Source organism: Chiroxiphia lanceolata, chromosome 7 (assembly GCF_009829145.1).
Source record: "Chiroxiphia lanceolata isolate bChiLan1 chromosome 7, bChiLan1.pri, whole genome shotgun sequence".
NCBI lineage: Eukaryota > Metazoa > Chordata > Aves > Passeriformes > Pipridae > Chiroxiphia > Chiroxiphia lanceolata.
In genome coordinates this window covers 18,921,599-18,940,000 of record NC_045643.1, presented here as the reverse complement: position 1 = coordinate 18,940,000, position 18,402 = coordinate 18,921,599, and the positions used below count along the sequence as shown (strand labels likewise).

Genomic DNA, 18,402 nt, shown 5'->3' with positions numbered 1-18,402 from the left:
ATGTGCGAATTAACAAAATATAACTCTAAACCTATAAAAAAATTTCTCTCCTGTTGGAAGAATGAATTTTTTTTTGAAAATTGAGGAATTCACTGTGGGTTTTATAAAATTAGGGGAGAATTTTTTTCAGCCAAAGTCGTGTCTCTGTTTTGGGATGGGATGGAAAAATTCTCTCGAATTCACAATATACTTGTGATTTCAGGAAATTCTGTAGAAATCTTGCAGATCTAAATTCAGAGTTCTTCTATGCCTGACCTTTGACAGAGTAGATACTAGTTTATGTACATAATTTGTGTTCTGTTGATTAAAGGTACTTTTTAAGGTTTCCTAAACAGTGAATGTTTGACATATTACTGAAAAATGAAGCATATGAGTAGCTTCAACACACCCCCTGATTCTTAAGTATCAACCCTAAGTTTCATTAAATAATAGATCTGGCTATTTCTAAAAAAAGTTGAAAGAAATGTCAAAATAACTTTGTGTTTGTATCAGATTGCATATCATTCACTATTATGTATCAGTTGCAAAAAACATGTTCCTTTTTAAAGTGTGAATGCAGTCTTCACCTGTATGCTGAAAATGAACTGACTCTTAAGAAAAAGTTTCAGTATAGCAGTACTAGACTGTTTACTGTCAAGAAAAAAAGAAAATCATCCTCAAAACCCAACACTAGAAACTTTATTGTAAGACACAAGATTTATGTGGATTTGATTCAAACTAGAACAAAAATAACTGCATGCTGCATGACAAAGCCACTTTTTGGTCCATGTTTTAGTGATCATATATTTTGAAACAACATTGCCAATTTAACACTTTCATTGTCTAATTTTTAACAAAGACTGATGTCAAAGCTGTATTAACAACTATCCTTTTTTATGTTTAAGCAACGTGATCTCGTGGAAATATTACCCTTTGAAAATCGGTGTCATCATTTGTCAAAACTTCAGTTTAAAGATATTTTTTCAGTTCATTTTCTCTTAAATGTCTTTCGCTCCACTTTTTTTTTTTTTGTACGCCCCAGATGCATAAATGCCAAACAATTGCATGAAAGTCCAGCATGAATTGTTAACATTGTCTTTTCCCCTCTCTTTCTGCTGTTCATTTTCATCCATGTATTTTTTTGTTTGCCATCACTTTTTTTTTTTTTTTTAATACTTCATTTTAAATTAATTTGAAAACATCCTAAGCCGTGCAACCTCTGCGAGTAGTAACAGCGGATACCTGTCTGTTTCACTATTTAGTCCCTCCTCCTACCTCTCCGTCTTCCAAATCCGTGAGTACGCCAAGTGAGGCTGGGAGCCAGGACTCCGGCGATGGTGCTGTTGGATCTAGGTACGTCGCTTTCCTTGTCGTGTTGCTTTGCTCAGTACTTGTATTTTGAATAATTAAGCTTCAGAAGGAGTCAAGATTAATTACTTGATTATAATAGCATGAGGTTACAGTGTACAGGATTGTTTTGCAGAAGTGCTTTACTTTAAAATTTGAAGTGCAACTACAATAACGTGGAGTCATTTAAACTTGCAAGTTTAAAGTAGAATGAATGTCTTGGGACAGCAGCAAACCGGAAAAGTCCAACTTCTGGGCTCTTCCAGCTTTTTCTAAAGAAGGGTGTGTATGAATGGTAGGGTATTTCCCTTTTTCCTCAGTCCTAGTTGGTCTAATAAAAGATAATGTCTACAGACTTTGCATTACTTCTGGTTTTAATTTTTCCTTACTCAGAACCATATTTCTCATTATTTCACTTTGCAACCATCTGTGTAACACAACTACAGCACTTGCAATCTCTCTTATTTTGCCAAAACATAACACCATCTTAATGCAGCCACAGTCATTTTGGGTTTTTTTCTTTGCCAATACTTGCCCCATCTATTTGACCATTTCTTTGTACATGATGATTTGAGACAGGCTGCTGTAGAGTAGAGTCAGATAAATATTTCTGTTATATATTCAAAGTGGTGATAAGGTGGGAAACACTACCTCCAAAGGGTATTTCTTCTGTTTCCTGTGCATGATCTGCGAATAAGAGCAGTAGCTGCCTGTTAATATCGGTAAGATATTTTCTCAGCAAATTAAGTTTCTGTACTTAAAATTTACTGAATATGCATTGTGGATGAAATTTAGTTAAAGCACAGTAACCTCAGCAGTTATCATCAGTTACTTTTGATTTTATATGAATACTTGTTTTGGAGAAGGAATGAGTATTTAGACCACTTTGAAATATCTTTTAAAAAGACTGCAGTGACATCTTGTATACATGTGGATCATGCATTCTTAATTATATGCAGTCTTAATCTGCAAATATTCAAAATGTTAATGACCTGAACAGCAGTTTTATGGTGCCTATTTCTAAGTAGAAATCATTATGTTAAAACAGAGAATACATCAGGCAGCAAATATGAACCCAAACTTTTTTTTTTTAACAGTGCCCAGGTGTGATCTTGTTTGTCCATCATGGTAATTAAGAACCAATGTAATTGTTCCTTAACTGGGTAACAAGCAGATTTTCATTATTTTAAATCTGTGATTATTGCTTATTAAATAGTAATTTTATATTTAAATTCACTGTCTGGAAGAATAAACAAGAAGTATTCGATGGTAACTTTTTAAAAAGAAAAGAACTTTTTCCAGTCATACCTAATTTAAATTCATAATGAAACAGTATGTATAGGCCACATACCTGTAACTGAACACCATGTGGTGTAGTAAATTTGTTTCTACCTCATCAGTGCACTGTGCTCTCTGATTGTATGTTCTCAAACATAGTAACACAGTGTTGTATACACACATTTGCTTATGAAACCCTGAGAAAACTCATACCCTAAGCCTCAGTAGCTTCATGCATTTTTAAACTTTAAATCTGTGTCAAGATTGTGGTATTTAAGGCATGGAGGTATGAATGTACAGCTAAATTGAAGGCATTACAGAGTCCCTCTAAGAGTCCCCTTGCTTATTCTCTGACCACTGGATAATATTCTTCCACTGCCCCGGGAAACAGGTGTCAGTATCCCAGACTATTAGTACAAGTTCATACATTTCTAACATACCCATACATTTGAACCTGAAAGTTGGACTCTTTGATATCACTTGGTCTTTTTTCTGGTATTTCACAGGTGACTCGTGTCAATATGAGATGTGTTAGAAGGCCTCTTCTGTGGTGCTGAATCTTGTCAGTAACTCTTTTACTAATTAGTAGAACAGTGTTCAGACTGCTCCTGCTGTTACTTCCATCTGTCTTGCTTTGTTTTCATCAGTAAAGAGTTGTTTCCTAGTTTGAACCTGGTTTTTTCCCTTTTCCTCAGTTAAGAGTATAAGTTCAAGACTAGAAATTAATACAGTTGGTTTACTTTTTGGCTAAGTGGATGCTTCATAGAACTAGTTCAAAAGCAAAAAAGACTTTTTAGAGATACGGGAGGCATTAGGAATGTGCCTGGATACAGGGAAGTTCAGGCATATGTGGAAGAATGGGCACTTCTGTTAACTGAAGCTTGTAGATAAATTCATTTAACTCAAGGCATAACAAACAACTGGAAAACTAAAGAAACAGTGGTTTACATCATTTTGGTACATATGTAATAGTTGAATTTTATCTCAGAATGTTATCTTTATTTTAAAAGAATATCTCTGAGAAACATTTAAGTGTTTATCCTGCACTGCTTGTTGACTTCAACTATTTTAAAAGACAGACTGTCCCTGGCACCACTGCAACAACTCTTGAAAGTGAAAAGAGTGCTTTGAAAGCAGGAAAGCTACCTCAATAAGGGCTAGATCTTAAGCAGGTGCAAGTTGGAGCCTTTTATATTTGTAGCCCTTTCCCCAGGTTCCTCTCAAATGAGATTGAAAAAGTTGAGAAAATGTTTGACAAAGTATTGTGGTGATGCAACATTTGTATCTCTAGCTAAGTTACCCTTTGCAACGTGAAGTTTTGGGTGGTGGTTTGGTTTTGCTTATAACTGAACATGAAATGCAATATACATCTTGTAGTCTCAGGCACCAGATTAAACTCCAAGCTTAATTCTCTTTGGTCAAGAATGATAGCAGAGATGTAACAAATGAGTATACTCAAAGTAATTGACTTCAGGCTAAAGTCATGTGTTTTCTGATGCACAAAAGATATGAAAAGGTTTTGGAGATATAGGTGTGAAGTTATTGCTGTGGATGTAATTGATTTGCTAGATATGAAGACAGTGGATTTGTAATTCTTAATTAAACTATGATTAATACTTCTAATGTATACTTTCTACAAGAACAAGGTGGTGCATGACACTCATATTTATGAGCTTTTATGGCATTGTGTGTACTTTTTTCAGATCAACTTTGCTTTTAGGAATTCTGCACCTGGTTTATAGGAAAGTTACCATGTATGGGTTGAAAATGTAAAATTACTTATTTTCTTTATTCAAAAATATGGTATTTATATATATATATATAATAATATCTGAGAACGTCAGAAAAAACCATGCATGTTAATCTGTTAATCTCTTACAAGTGCGTTTTTAAAATTCTGCCCAAGCCTGATAGCAACCAATAGACTACATGAAAATTTGTGAAGAAAGGATGAAGGCTAAAAATGAAGGGGGAGGGAATATTGATTTCCCCCTTCATATTTCTTCTGATACAAAAGCGACTTGAAATAGATCCATTCTGTTCATTATTCCACATGACTTTGAAACGTATTATTAATCCAAAGCCCACTATTTCTAAGAGATTTTAAGTATCTTAAATGGAGTTGGCTCTAACTCAGATGACACTTACAAGCCCAAGGCAGTGCTTAACCCATAATTACTGCAATGTCACATCTTGGAAACTCTAGCAGTTCTCTATCCCAGTGGAAATGCTTTTTTACCCCACTACCAAAAGGCTTATGTGTTGACTCATTTCCTTTACCAATATGACAGTTTCCTCCACATATTTACTGCTCTGGGCAAGTTTGCATTATGTTAACAAATCTGTCTTCATATGACATGAACAAATTTGAACAGATTTTAAAAGGAATGTGAAGTTTCTAGTGGTTCTTGTCAGTATTTTTATTTGCCTTTCATAAGAGCTACCTTTTTTGCAGGTCTTTAACTTTCAGTCTTTAAAATAGTTTAATTCTTTGCCGATAGCTCTGAATTCTGTGTTTGCTTCTTAACTTGTATAATTACTGCATGTGTTATTGCACTGAGTGCTGAATTTCCCATAACTGATGTTGCATTGCCTCGTTTCTTGTGAATAATGAAATAACTGTAAGCTTGCTGTAACTCTAGAATTTTATAGTGTGTATTTGCTTCGCTAACCTCTGGCCTTTTTTGCTAATGCTGCATGATTGTTCAACCTGGGGTATCAGGACGCTGCATTGGGATACTGATCCATCAGTTCTTCAGCTCCACTCTGATTCCGATCTGGGGTATTGCATAGATTTCTTATATTCCCTCTTTCATATGCTTATGGATAATAAGTATAAGAGCTTATTTTTTCTTTAAGACTTCAAGTTGTTGTTGTTGTTAAGAAACTGTTCTGTAAGTGATAGAAATTCACTGTCCCTAGACGTAGCACAATTTGCTTGTAATGGGAAATTTTTATATTATTTAATATACATTAGATGCTTATTTCTAATAACAAAACTTATTTGTGTTTTCCTTTGAGTCTTTCTTTGACAAAATGTAAACTTTAGGAAGTAATTTATTTAATATTAAAAAGTTAGAATGACTGTATTTAAAAACAGAGCAACTCCCGTTTTTTCTTATAAATATGTTTATAAAAGCTGTATCTCATTATAAGCACTTACTAGAACTTGTATTGTGCTCTAAGAATTATGATTCTGCTCACCAAAACCTTTCAAAAGGTGTTACTCTTCCACTTTTATCTTAGGAAAGGAGTAGATAATAAACAACTCAATTTGATATAGGTAAATTGTTGGATCATTGCAGTATTATTACAGGACATACTGCAATTAGCTTTTATAGGAAGCTACAATGGCTGAATTAATTTTGTGCCAGTTTTGGAAGTACATTATATATTGTAGTTCGATGTTAGCTATATCTACCTTTATAGGATCTTCCATAACCTAAAGCCAGAAAGCTCAGAGGTTTTCCGTATTGTGCTCTGGAATAACATATTATGGATAAATCACTTGTCAGTGTGAATTTCAGGTTAACTTGCAGTTCTGCATTCTAAATACTGTGTTAGAGCTGAACAAAAAAGGGCACCAAAGTTAAAAGACTAGGAAATGCTTTTTCCTGCAGAATAACTAGGTTGGTTTGCAAACTTTAAAATCCTAGAACTGTTGCTCTACAAACATGACTTGTCAGCAGATCTGTTCCACTGAAAATAGGGATGTGTCATATATGTAGCAGTACTCTGGTCAAACAGAAAGAGCAAAAATTTAAAATTACATCCTACAGTCCAGATATTTATATATGCACATATTTCTTGTTGTCACAGATGTATAAATAGCTGATTTTAAATAATAATGATAAAATATTAGTCATAATTGTGTGACTTCTTCAGAGTTGAGCTTTCACTGGATTTAAGTTTGACTAAGCAGTGCTGTGACAGGATGACTTGGGTATTATTGTGGGCAAAATATGAAATAATTAATAAAGTTAAATTTTTTTTTCTGATCTCTGTATTAATTTTATCTAGACGTGGACCTGTTAAACTTGGAATGGCCAAAATTACACAAGTTGACTTTCCTCCTCGAGAAATTGTGACATATACAAAGGAGACGCAAACACCTGTTATGACTCAGCCAAAGGAAGGTGAATGATTAACTTATTACTACCTAAGTTATATTCTGGTTTCTTCGATTATAATAACAATGACTGGCTGAATTAAAACCAGCATTTGTGATCTTGAAACTTAATAAGGTAAATGAAGGTTGATATGTGAGATAATTGATATAAATTCTGTTATTAAATTCATACAGGTCTTGCTAACTGTCATTCTGCATCTTGTTTAACATCACTCTTACTACTAATACGTGGTATTTTCACACTCCTAGTAACTGTTCAGATTAGACACTGAGTTGCTTAATTAGCTGACAACTGATAAATAAATGGGATATATTTTGCATTTATGACGTTTTAGAATACACACACAACTTGGCACATGTAGGACAGGGACATGATTTGAGACAACTGGCTTGGCTTCACCAAGGGCAAGTCCTGACCGACCTACTGGCTTTCTACAGTGGAGTGACTACACCAGCGGACAAGGGAAGGGCTACACATGTTGTCTCTTTGGACTTCTGTAAGGCCTTTGACACAGTCCCCCACAACACCTTTCTCTCTAAATTGGAGAGAGATGGATTTGGTGGGTGAACTGTCAGTTGGATAAAGAATAGGATGAACAGCTGTATCCAGAGGGTAGTGGTCAATGGTTCAGAGTCCCAGTGGACATCAGTGGCAAGTGATGTCCCTCAGGGGTCCATATTGGGACTAGTGTTATTTCATACCTTTGTTAGTGACATAGACAAAGGAATTGAGTGCACCCTTGGCAAATTTGCAGGTGACACAAGGCTGAGTGGGGTGGTTGACGTGCCTGAAGGATGGGATGCCATCCAGAGGGACCTGGACAAGCTCTAGAAGTTGGGGCCATGGGAATCTCATGAGGTTCAACAACACCAAGTACACTTAGGTTGGGACAAATTTGCTTTACAATGTTGAAATACTTGAATTTAGCTGCAAACGAAAATACTAGTCTTGACCTAACTTGTGTGTAGTTCTACAACACAATCTCTTGGTAGCTTAATGTGACTGACTTTGAGTATGTGTCTTTGCTAGTAATTTTAGTACCTAATTCTACATTCATAATTTTGCATTTTCCTGCTCTTTGGTATGTGAACTTTTGGGTATTTATGCAAATACTTCCAAACTTCATTATTCAGAGAGCCAGAGGATATGCTTTTTTGCTAACTGTGCTTCTTTTCCATTCTTCATTTTGTCTGTATCCCTGCACAGATAAGTGTTTAGGGTTTTCCTGCTTTCATTTCTCCTATGAGCTTAACGTTTCCTTTCTCTAATCCCTCAGGTCTCTTTTTCTTCCCTCTGTCAGGTTCATGGAATCTGAAGGCTCAGTTCATAGTTTATGTGCTTGAAGAGTTTTATTTCTGCTGCCTGCTGACAGTGGAAATTGCTTGGGATTGTATGATCTGAGTTTCACAGTGGATAGGCTGTAGTTGAGGTTTACTGTAGTGCAGTTGGAAAGGTGGTCATCTTTATTTCTACATTTACCAGAAAGCTCTCTAATACGTGTTGTCTCCTGATCCATTCCACCTTAGAAATACTGATTTCTTTAGGGCCATCAAAATTTTTTAATGTATGTGTGCTTACAGGTGCCTTTTCATCATATTAACGTCAAAGATCTTTTTGAGATCTGTCTTAAGACTGCATGAATACATTCATAATTAAACTCTGTGTTCACATTTTACAATGACAACACAAATAGGACATAGGCTTAAAAAAAGAGTAAATCGTGCTGCCTCCAAAAAAGGAGACACTAGGTAAGAGATTTTTATTGTGGGAAGAAAACTTTGACCTCTTTAAAAACAATTGACAAAAGCAATATGCTGAATTTTCGGGTGCAATTAGATAAATTTAAATTCTATAAAATGTGTCTTATAGATTCTTATTCTCACAATCTGAGTTGTTGTGGTTTTTATTTATCTAAGAGCATGTACTGTAAACAAAGTTACCTTGCAAAGTACACTTGAAAGTGGAGCTTGCAACTGAATTTACACCTGCAATAGCTCCTTTGTACAGGAACAAAGTTGCATCTGAGCTCAGTTAGATCCAGTGTTCACACCTCCGTATAAAATGAAGTGAGCCAGACCCTTAATTAATATATCTCGAGATTTTAAAATGCTGCTGGAGCTGTGCTTTTGAATAAAGGAAGATAGAAGCAGTTTTATTAGATATGCTGTGCAGTTGTTCTGCAGGTTTAGGTCTGCTTGTGCTGTAGGTTTCATTGTGCTAACGCTGATTTGGAAGCGGGGGGGAGGAAATAAAAACAACAAACCCACAACAAAACACCAAATAAATAGTTCTCTCTGATACAATTCTGTGTGGCACAGTGGTTTTGTAGTTGTATTGTAATCTGAATTAGGAAACATTCAAACTACAACCAGTCTGTTCCACCAGGGACAGATAAATAGGAAGTAGAAGTAAATTAGTTTTAAAACAGTTTCCAGTTGTTATGGAAATGGCAACACATACCAAGTAAGTTAAATAGGAGAGACTTCATGTCCTCAGCTAAAAGTTGGCATTTGGAAATACCTATTTTGGATTTGGTGTAACAGTTAGATTAATTTGGAAATGTGACAGCTTCCTTGGGTGATGAACAGCTTCCTTGGGTGTGCTAACAGTTCTTGCAACTTCCATTATTTTAGTGCAGTACTAATATGTTGATTTATTATGACCTCGAAGTATTTGAGAAACTGCCTGTCTTAGGAAGATTAAGTCTTTTTTATTGTAAAACAATAAAATTGGGGTCTCCCAGAAGTCAGTTTCACTGAGATTATAGGTTGAATCTTATGTAGAGTGGTAAGTATTTTGTCACAGGAAGTCATCCACTGTATACTGAACTCTATGGAATCTTAAACTTCCCCATTAATTGAAGTTAATAAACATGTTTCATATAGGAAGATGAACATGTTTCACTATAGGAAGATGCCCACATCCAAAGTACACTTAGAAGGTAAATTTGCATTACTTGTTGGGGTGTTTTTCCTCACACTATTGGTTTGATTTTTTTCTCTTAAATTTTCAATAACCTTAGTTTTCACCCTCCTTTCCTGTAGCAGCTGTATTTGTTACGTAAAAGAAAATGAAATGAAATGATGAAATGGTTCATTGTTATGAGGAATATAGCAGAGAAAATAGGTCCTTTTTTTTCCGTGTTCTTTTGGCATGTTCTGTTTCTGTTTTGGTGAGTTTTGTCATTCTGTACATACAGTAATGATGACCATCTTTTTTGTTTAGTGACCAATTAAATTATTTTTGGCTTGGTAAAAGTGTTGTGCCATACTTGATGCTGTTCTCCCTTACTTGATAAACTAAGCCTGAGTGTCTCTGTCTGTATGCCATTACTACACTTCAGTAACTTGTCATGATCATAACATGAACATACGGTGTTTAGGTTGCTTCATTCCACAGCATCCTTTTTCTGACATCCCCTTTTCTGCTATTTCTCACTGATGCTGTGTGTAACACTTCTCCTTGTTCTCTCATTGTTCAATTTTGGTGTTGGTCAGCTGGTTATTAGGGCTGTTATTTAACCTCTATTTGGCAACGAATTTTTCAGATCTACTATCTGAAAATACATTTGAAATTATGTTCCATTCCTTGACTCATTTTTTTCTAGCAGGCAGCAGAAATTGTTTCAACAACAAAGATGTAATTCAGATGTGAACTCTGGTATATCTTAATGTTCTGCAGGCTCTATTTTGGCCACTACACGCAGTATTGTAATCATTGGTGTTAATCCTTTTTTTCTTATCTATACGTCTTGCTACACTGGTCTCTACTATACTATTTGATCTCTTTCTTTGTGATTTGATAACATATTGTTCAAAATCACATGGAAAGAAATTAGTCACCAATATGCCCAGTAAAGATGTGTTCTGAGTCCTCGAAGTCATTAATTCAAAGAAAGATGGGCATATAGGGGAATATGATTTTGCTCAGCTGTCACAATTAAGGCAGACAGTATTAATGTATTAGCTCCACTCTTTGAGGAATAATTGTCTGCTAATGTCTCCAAGACATAGAATTAAAATATTAAGCAGAGTAATAACAGTATGGTGTGTAGGATTTGCTTCTTGGATGGTGTTATGATGAATGTAGCATTTATGCATTTTAATATTTTAATAATAATACCAGACCTTGTATATTCGTGTATGATCCTTGTGGGTCCCTTTCAACTCAGAGTATTCTGTGATTCTGTATTATCTAGTACATGCCTTTAAATGTACAGTGAAATATAGATGGGAAAACTTGATATGAAGACATTCAGCTTAACAAAAGCCACCCATTTCACAGATGATTTAACTTTGATTAACCTACTCTGCAGCAACAGATTACTCAGACAACTGGAACTGCACTCTACAGTGTTTATTGCTAGGTGCAGCCTAATTTATAGCACTGCTTTTCTTTCTGTCTTGCCAAAATACATCACAATTTCGATGTTAACTCAAAGTAAAAATTCAGTGGTTCATTAAATCCGTTTTTAGCATTCATTGACAAGAAATTTGTTGCCATTAAAGATTGCATAAAAATAGCAGCTACTTTGCTGCTCAGTTTGTAACCTTAGATCCCCTGTTCGCCTGTCAGAAACAATATGGTGTAAATCCCTTAGCATATTATAATGAATATTCATTAATATGTTGATGTGACAGTCCCATTTCCTGTCTTCATGGCCTTATGACTTTTCCTAGTCTTAGCAGCCTTTTTTAAATCTGAAATTGTATTTGGTATACTGACAATTGAAGTGGCATAAAATGCCAGTAGGGACAGTCAATAATGAATAAGGAGGATGAAGTTAGGAAGTTCCCTTAAGGTTTCCAAATTGAGCTGGCTGACTTGAAATAAATGCAGTGCACAAGTGTATCGTGGTTCTTGACTTCATAAATGTGGAACTTTTTCAGAAATAGTGTGTCCAACCTTTCAGTCTTTTGGTGATACGTTATTATTATGCCAATTCCTTGCAAATTCCAGCATCTTGCTTGTTATCAAATAAATTCAAGATAAAGGAGACACAAGAAAAGTAATTAAAACAAACATTTCTTACCTCTTTTGTAGTCCAGTAGTTTAATGCTTCCTTTTTGATCATAAATTTCTCTGAGAAAGCATCCCAGGTTTGGGTAAGCAGCATTCTAGTTTTGGATAATAAGGTCAAGAACTTGTATATGTAGGGTTTTCTTGGTTTGGGTTTTTTTCCCCTACAGATCCCTGAATGAGAAAGTTTGCATATGACTCTTTTTTTAGACAGAAGGTTTTAGTTTTATGTAGTTACAGATAAATCAGTGAGATGACATGTTCAATTTCAAGTCTGATACTTCGAGAATATTAAAATAAGTGCTGTATCCTGCATTTAAATGCAGTAATATCAGCTGGCTGTATGCAGTGAAAGTACTATGAAGGAATTTAGAGCTCTGTATAATATATGCCATTTATGTTTCAAACATTAAAAGGCAGGAGCAATCAACTATATGATCTTTTGAATAAAATATGTAGATTAGAAGGTCACTTAGCACTAAGGGGTTGACCATCTACTTTGACAAGAAGTTGACTCCTGTCACTGAAAATGGTACTTAGAATCAGTGTAGTATGACTAATGGGGGGTTGGGCTGAAATTTCTAATTTGGGACTTTCAAAGCTAGAATAATGTATCCAGGGTGACCCAAAACCAAATCTGTAAATTTGAAGGCATCATTTAATTCTGCAAGATTGATTGGCAGAGTGAACAAGAGGGGGATTTTTATTGAAGTCACTGTAACATGAATATGTGGTCCTGTATTTGTTGTTCTTAAAATCCATGTATGTTAACTCGTATTACATTTTTTAATTAATCATTGTTCATACCTGTAGTGATTTGACATTAAGAATTCCATTCTTTAGAATGGCTATAAGTTATACAGTTTTCAGGTTACAAGTCTGCTGTACATGCGAATCCATCTAAAAAGGAGCAGTGTCTTTCTGTTTCTCTGCGTGATTATTTTGCCCAAAAAAGCTTTCATTTTTTTTAAGTAGCACAAAAGCTGTAATTGGCATGCTTTGTAAGGAAGTGTCAATGTGCAAGAGAGTGGAGATCACTAAGAATTCTTTTACGGGTTCTTTCCCCTTTGCACCACCGCCTCCTCAGCAGGGTCACTGAGATCACTAGCTTTTCTTGAAATGGCCATTTTCACTGGCAGGTGCATTATACCCTGTATTTTCAGATTGTTTTTCCATTCTGAATGTTTGGCAGGTTGATTGCTCTGGCTGCATTGACGGAGAAAGGGCTGACAAATGCGGTTGGGCTGGCTGAAAAGACAGTGATTACTGTTTTCCTTTGTGGCTGATTGAGGCCCTTGAAAGGAAAGATTTTAACCTTCACCATTTGGTTCAAAAGTATGAGCATATATTGAAATCATTCATGCCATTTATCCTAGTTCTGTAAACTTGTCAGAACATAAAAATCGCTCAATTTCAAGTAATGTAGGATTGGCATACGTCATTATCATTTTGATTAAGTTGGAGTTTGTATTATTGTGTGCATTATACGGTGTCATTTAAAGCTTTCTTTCCTGCAGGTACAGTTATATTTTTATTGCCTATACTATGGAGTTAGAAAGATTTTCAGACCTCTTTAAACCTATCACTATGTGTGTGGTTTGGCAGCTGGTATGGCCTACAAGCTGTATTTTGTTTGCAGGGTAAAGGCTTGTCTGTAGACCTCCTGGAGTGCTGGTAATTGCACAGGCTTGCCATTGGGGAAAGACATGATTGGAAGCAGTCAGGCAGAAAAATGTTGTGCCATCCCATTGCCACCTCATAGTAGAGAGACAATCCTAGCAGTACCATCTGGTTGTTGCTATCTAGTCAGCTGGCCTGGCTGCTGGGACCATGGCTTGGCAGCTGGTTCCCATCCCTTAACCACCCCCTTTTTTTTTAACCCTTTTTGTGTGCACGCATGTGGATTTTTTTTTTTTCCTTTACTTTTTGTGTTAGATAACTTTGAACATGGGTCAGGGAGAGGCTGCAACAAACAAGCCTAGTCCCTGTTGAATACTGTCTCATTACTTGTGATGAGGCATGCAGCAGTCTCCTGCTGCCATTCCCTTATAAGCAGATGACATAGCTGTTTAACCAATGAAAAGAATCTTTTCAGAAGCTTATTCTAGAAAGTGGATGAAGAAAAGCCAGGAAATACATATTCCACAACACTAAGTAATTTAAAGGTATTTTCTGGTTTACAGTATTCAAAGAATAAAATGTAGAAATGCAGAAAGTGCCGTAAGCCTTGTCAGTATTCCCGAACATTAACATTTTGTTATTCATTGCAATTAGGGAAAACACATTTTCCTGTAAAGTTCTCATTGCCAAACATGATACAGATAATGAGACTTGCATCTAGAATGACAGAAAAAATGTAATCTCTCTGCTATTATCCTTAGCAAAATTTGCCTCTCGGAATAGCAACCTGAAAGCTAATGTAAGCCATCTTCATGCCATGTGCAGACCCATTAGACTCTGATGGTTTCAGATCACAGATAAGCAGCTGCTCTGTAGACTTAGACACTTGATTTTTCTTTATTCTGCAGCATTAATGTGTCAATATGTTACACAGAACATGCATCCGCCACATGGTTTTGTGTGGAATCATGAATGCCTGTAAGAGATTTCTGCTTTGGATTCTTTACAATTTCTTGTGTGTCTTAGTTCACTTTATGCAACTACGTAATTTAGTGCAACTAAAATCCAGGTGTAGGCGGTATTCCAATGATATTTTGGTTGCGATAATGTTATCCTGGGGACTGCATTTTACAAATACAACCATTTTAAGCTGCATGGTACCATTTTTACATCAGCTTATTTGAGATTCATATGGAATGTTACTGTTACTCTTTAGAAACACTGACAGTCTCACCATAATGTTTCTCCTTAGATGAGGAAGAGGAAGATGATGTTGTTGCACCAAAACCGTTAGTGGAACCTGAGGAAGAAAAAACATTAAAAAAAGAGGAGGAGGAAGAAGGTACAGTTTACCTCAAGACATTCTCAGTGTGCTGTAAAGAAAGGCATCAATACATTTTTAACTTTTTGTTCCATTAATTTAAAATTAATTTGTTAAATATCAATCAGCTAGCAAAATATAAAATGTAAAAATTATTTTAAATCATGATAAATACTTGTTTTTCATTCTTGAAAAGAATTGGTGAAAGCATGCAGTTCAGAAAACATATGTATAAATTTTTTTCAGCTGCCCCTCATGAACTTACTGAAGAAGAAAAACAACAAATTTTGCATTCTGAAGAATTTTTAAGTTTCTTTGATCACTCCACAAGGATTGTTGAAAGAGCCCTTTCTGAGCAAATCAACATTTTCTTTGACTACAGTGGAAGAGACTTAGAGGACAAAGAAGGGTAATGTGAATGTTGAATACTTCCATGTCCAATACTTTTAATTGAAAAAGTGATCTAAGATTAATATCTCCTAATTGTCTTTATAGAGAGATTCAAGCAGGAGCAAAACTGTCATTAAACAGGCAGTTTTTTGATGAACGTTGGTCAAAGCATCGTGTTGTCAGTTGTTTGGACTGGTCATCTCAGGTAAGAAATAATGCTTAGATTAAACAGTTACCTTCGTAAATTGTTCTGTGTATTTGACTCAAATAAGAAGTACAGTTGATACAGGCTGCATTTCTAAATGTGTTCTCACCGTGATTTGCAAAAAGTAGACAGAGCTGTTAATCTTTTGTGAAAAGTAGCAAACAGTTTGTATTATGAAAAAAGTCTTTGGCATATTTGCTTTTGGTTTATGGACTACTTAAAGGTAACTCCGAGCTCCACTGAAAAGAAAGCTCACTTAAAAGTACTGGGTTTTACAGTTAGAAGCAAGTTATGATGAAAGAACTGATGTGTACATTAATACTGTTTTATGAACTAAATTAGTAACGATTGCAGTTTTAACTGACAATTTTTCATTTGTTTGTGATGTAAAGTGGTTTTTTTAACCCTATTTTGGTGAAAGAAAGCAAAGATTCTAGATTATCTGAACCATTAGCTAGTCATCTTCCTTACTTTGAGGTTTTTTTCCACTTACTGTGCAGTACCCAGAATTACTTGTAGCCTCTTACAACAACAATGAGGATGCGCCTCACGAGCCTGATGGGGTCGCCCTTGTATGGAATATGAAGTACAAGAAAACTACCCCAGAGTATGTCTTTCACTGCCAGGTATGATTCTGTCTTGGGAGGCTCAAGATTTTATCATGATGAATTTGGACAAGTACCTTCCTGATGTTTGTCAATATAATGATTTCATTGGGCTGGCATTCACTTTAACCACATTTATTTGCCAGCAGATATTGATGGCTAGAGATTGCGGCTGAGAAACATTATCCTGTTTCAGAATTTCTGACATCATTCAGAATTCAGTCGTGTTTGAGAACTGATTTTCTTACTTTATTTAAAAAACAAAAAAGTCTTCTCGTGTAATGGTTGAACCACAAAGGTTTGCATGTAAGGGGATTGAGTGGGATTGCATATGCTACTACAGCTTATTTTACTGAATAAAATGAAGACAGCCTGAGGAGATGGAGCAAGGATGAAAACTAGAAATATGCATCAAGAAAAAGGCAGATGAAAGTTTTCTAATAGTTTTCTGAAAGATAAAAACATGCAAATCTCTTCCATTATGCCAAGCCCGAGAGAGCCACTTTTTTTCTGTTGTTTTGGAAAATTACATAGTTGAATTGAAATTTAACCTCAAGTTGTCACGTTACTGTCAAAGCCCAGATTGCAGAAGTAACTTTGTTGTATCAAAATGTATTTCTGCATTATCTAAGAAAATAAGCACAGAATTTGGCAAAACATTATTAAAATTTTGTGGGTTATTGGGCCTTCCTTTGCTAACAAACTGTGCTCAGAGGAATACAGATGTATGCATGTGAAAGAAAAGACAAGGAAAACTTCATTTTGTAATGATAGAAAGACTGTTGAGGGGTCAAAAAGGGTATGTGAATCCTGAAGTTCATTGGACACTGAAATAGTGTATTGAATAAATCTAGGCAAAGAACTTGTTCTGATATTTGTCCTCATTTTCTTTAGACATAGTGTCATTGAATGATAGTTTATGTATATTTTGTTGTTTGTTTTTCTTCCTATCAGTCAGCAGTGATGTCAGCTACATTTGCAAAATTTCATCCCAATCTGGTGGTTGGTGGCACATACTCAGGCCAGATAGTGCTATGGGATAATCGCAGCAATAAGAGAACCCCAGTGCAGAGAACTCCACTTTCAGCTGCTGCTCACACGGTAGGAGGTGAAATATCTTTAAGGACTGTGCCATGTTGAGATGTGTTTAATGTCTAGGAAACTGTCCAGTGCACTTGATTGATTTTTCTGACTGTCCAAAATATGGACATGAACATTTAGGCATTATCGCAGTGTCAGAACAATAAGTATCAGTTTTATAGGGAAGTATTTGTACTTTTGACAATCTGTCCAATCTTTTATGCTTTGTTAAAAGGTGAAGTATATTTTACTGTATGTTAACTATGTTAGAACCAGTTATTACCTGTAAATTCCTTTCTGATAGTATTTTGCATTTCTTAGCACCCAGTGTACTGTGTGAATGTTGTTGGGACCCAGAATGCTCATAATTTGATTAGTATCTCAACTGATGGGAAAATATGCTCTTGGAGTCTGGACATGCTTTCCCAACCACAGGTAAGATAACTTTGGATATATACAGTATTTATTCCAGGTTAATATTTTGTAAAAAAATTTAACTAACTTAAGAAACAGTAATCAACAGTTTCCCAACACCCAGAATTAAATAGCTTGATATTTGATAAAATATTTACCCACCTGTGGAATCAAATATTTTCTGTTGATCCTTTGGTATATTTTTGTTGCACTTTATTAGTGGTGGAAACAATTTTAATAAGAAAACTTCCTTATTCCTGCCCAAATCTATACAAGTGAAATAAAAACCCCTTCCTATTGCAAAATCTAAATGATTTTGTAGGTGTTAATATTTCTTTTCATAAATTAAGTTGCTGATATTCTCACTACAGGATAGCATGGAGCTGGTTCACAAACAGTCCAAGGCTGTGGCTGTTACCTGCATGTCTTTCCCTATTGGAGATGTCAACAACTTTGTTGTTGGCAGTGAAGAAGGCTCAGTGTACACTGCATGCCGTCATGGCAGGTGAATACAAACTTTAATTATTCAAAGGAAATAAAAATAGTGAAAAGATGAGTCCCTGCATGCTTTACACTCCTAAAATTATTTAAAGTGCATATTTCCTCCTTTGTGTTGAAGGAGTTCAAAGTAGCTGTTTGTGAATTGCAGTGCACACTTTTTCCTGAGTAAGAGCTTCATTAAACACAGGAGAAGTTGGAATATTGAATTGGTATTATGAGTTGTGTTGATGAGGACAGCATAGGTTACTGTGGTTTTATTCATTTGAATTGTAGCAGAACATTCCAAACTTCGTATCAGTTTTGTAGATAATTGTACAGTAACATCACGCACAAATCTTAAATTGGCTAGCTGTTCTCCTGCTGTTCAATCTATTTTGAAATTGTCTTGACTGTATCTTATCAATTGCTTTCTTAAATACAATTGAGTGTCCAGGTTTCATCTCAAATACATATCACCGCTGCACAGCTTTTTGGTTCCAAAATACCCAAAATTGTATCACTTCTGTGTAACAT

At 35.4% G+C, this 18,402-nt stretch overlaps 1 protein-coding gene across 9 annotated transcripts in view; it reads left to right on the top strand.

The window, feature by feature from the left end:
* Positions 1–18,402, top strand: part of DYNC1I2 (dynein cytoplasmic 1 intermediate chain 2) — a 28,578-nt gene that overhangs the window by 6,044 nt on the left and 4,132 nt on the right. For 5 of the 9 annotated variants that reach the window (XM_032692583.1, XM_032692587.1, XM_032692580.1 and 2 more), the window contains 10 exons: positions 1,242–1,332; positions 5,327–5,386; positions 6,625–6,740; positions 14,626–14,715; positions 14,941–15,103; positions 15,190–15,289; positions 15,790–15,915; positions 16,849–16,995; positions 17,296–17,409; positions 17,760–17,893. In XM_032692583.1, coding sequence (XP_032548474.1) covers positions 1,242–1,332; positions 5,327–5,386; positions 6,625–6,740; positions 14,626–14,715; positions 14,941–15,103; positions 15,190–15,289; positions 15,790–15,915; positions 16,849–16,995; positions 17,296–17,409; positions 17,760–17,893 — 1,141 coding nt within the window. Of the gene's footprint in view, positions 1–1,187; positions 1,333–5,326; positions 5,387–6,624; positions 6,741–14,625; positions 14,716–14,940; positions 15,104–15,189; positions 15,290–15,789; positions 15,916–16,848; positions 16,996–17,295; positions 17,410–17,759; positions 17,894–18,402 lie in introns of all 9 variants that reach the window. The other 4 variants (XM_032692589.1, XM_032692586.1, XM_032692584.1 and 1 more) reach the window with 3 other exon arrangements.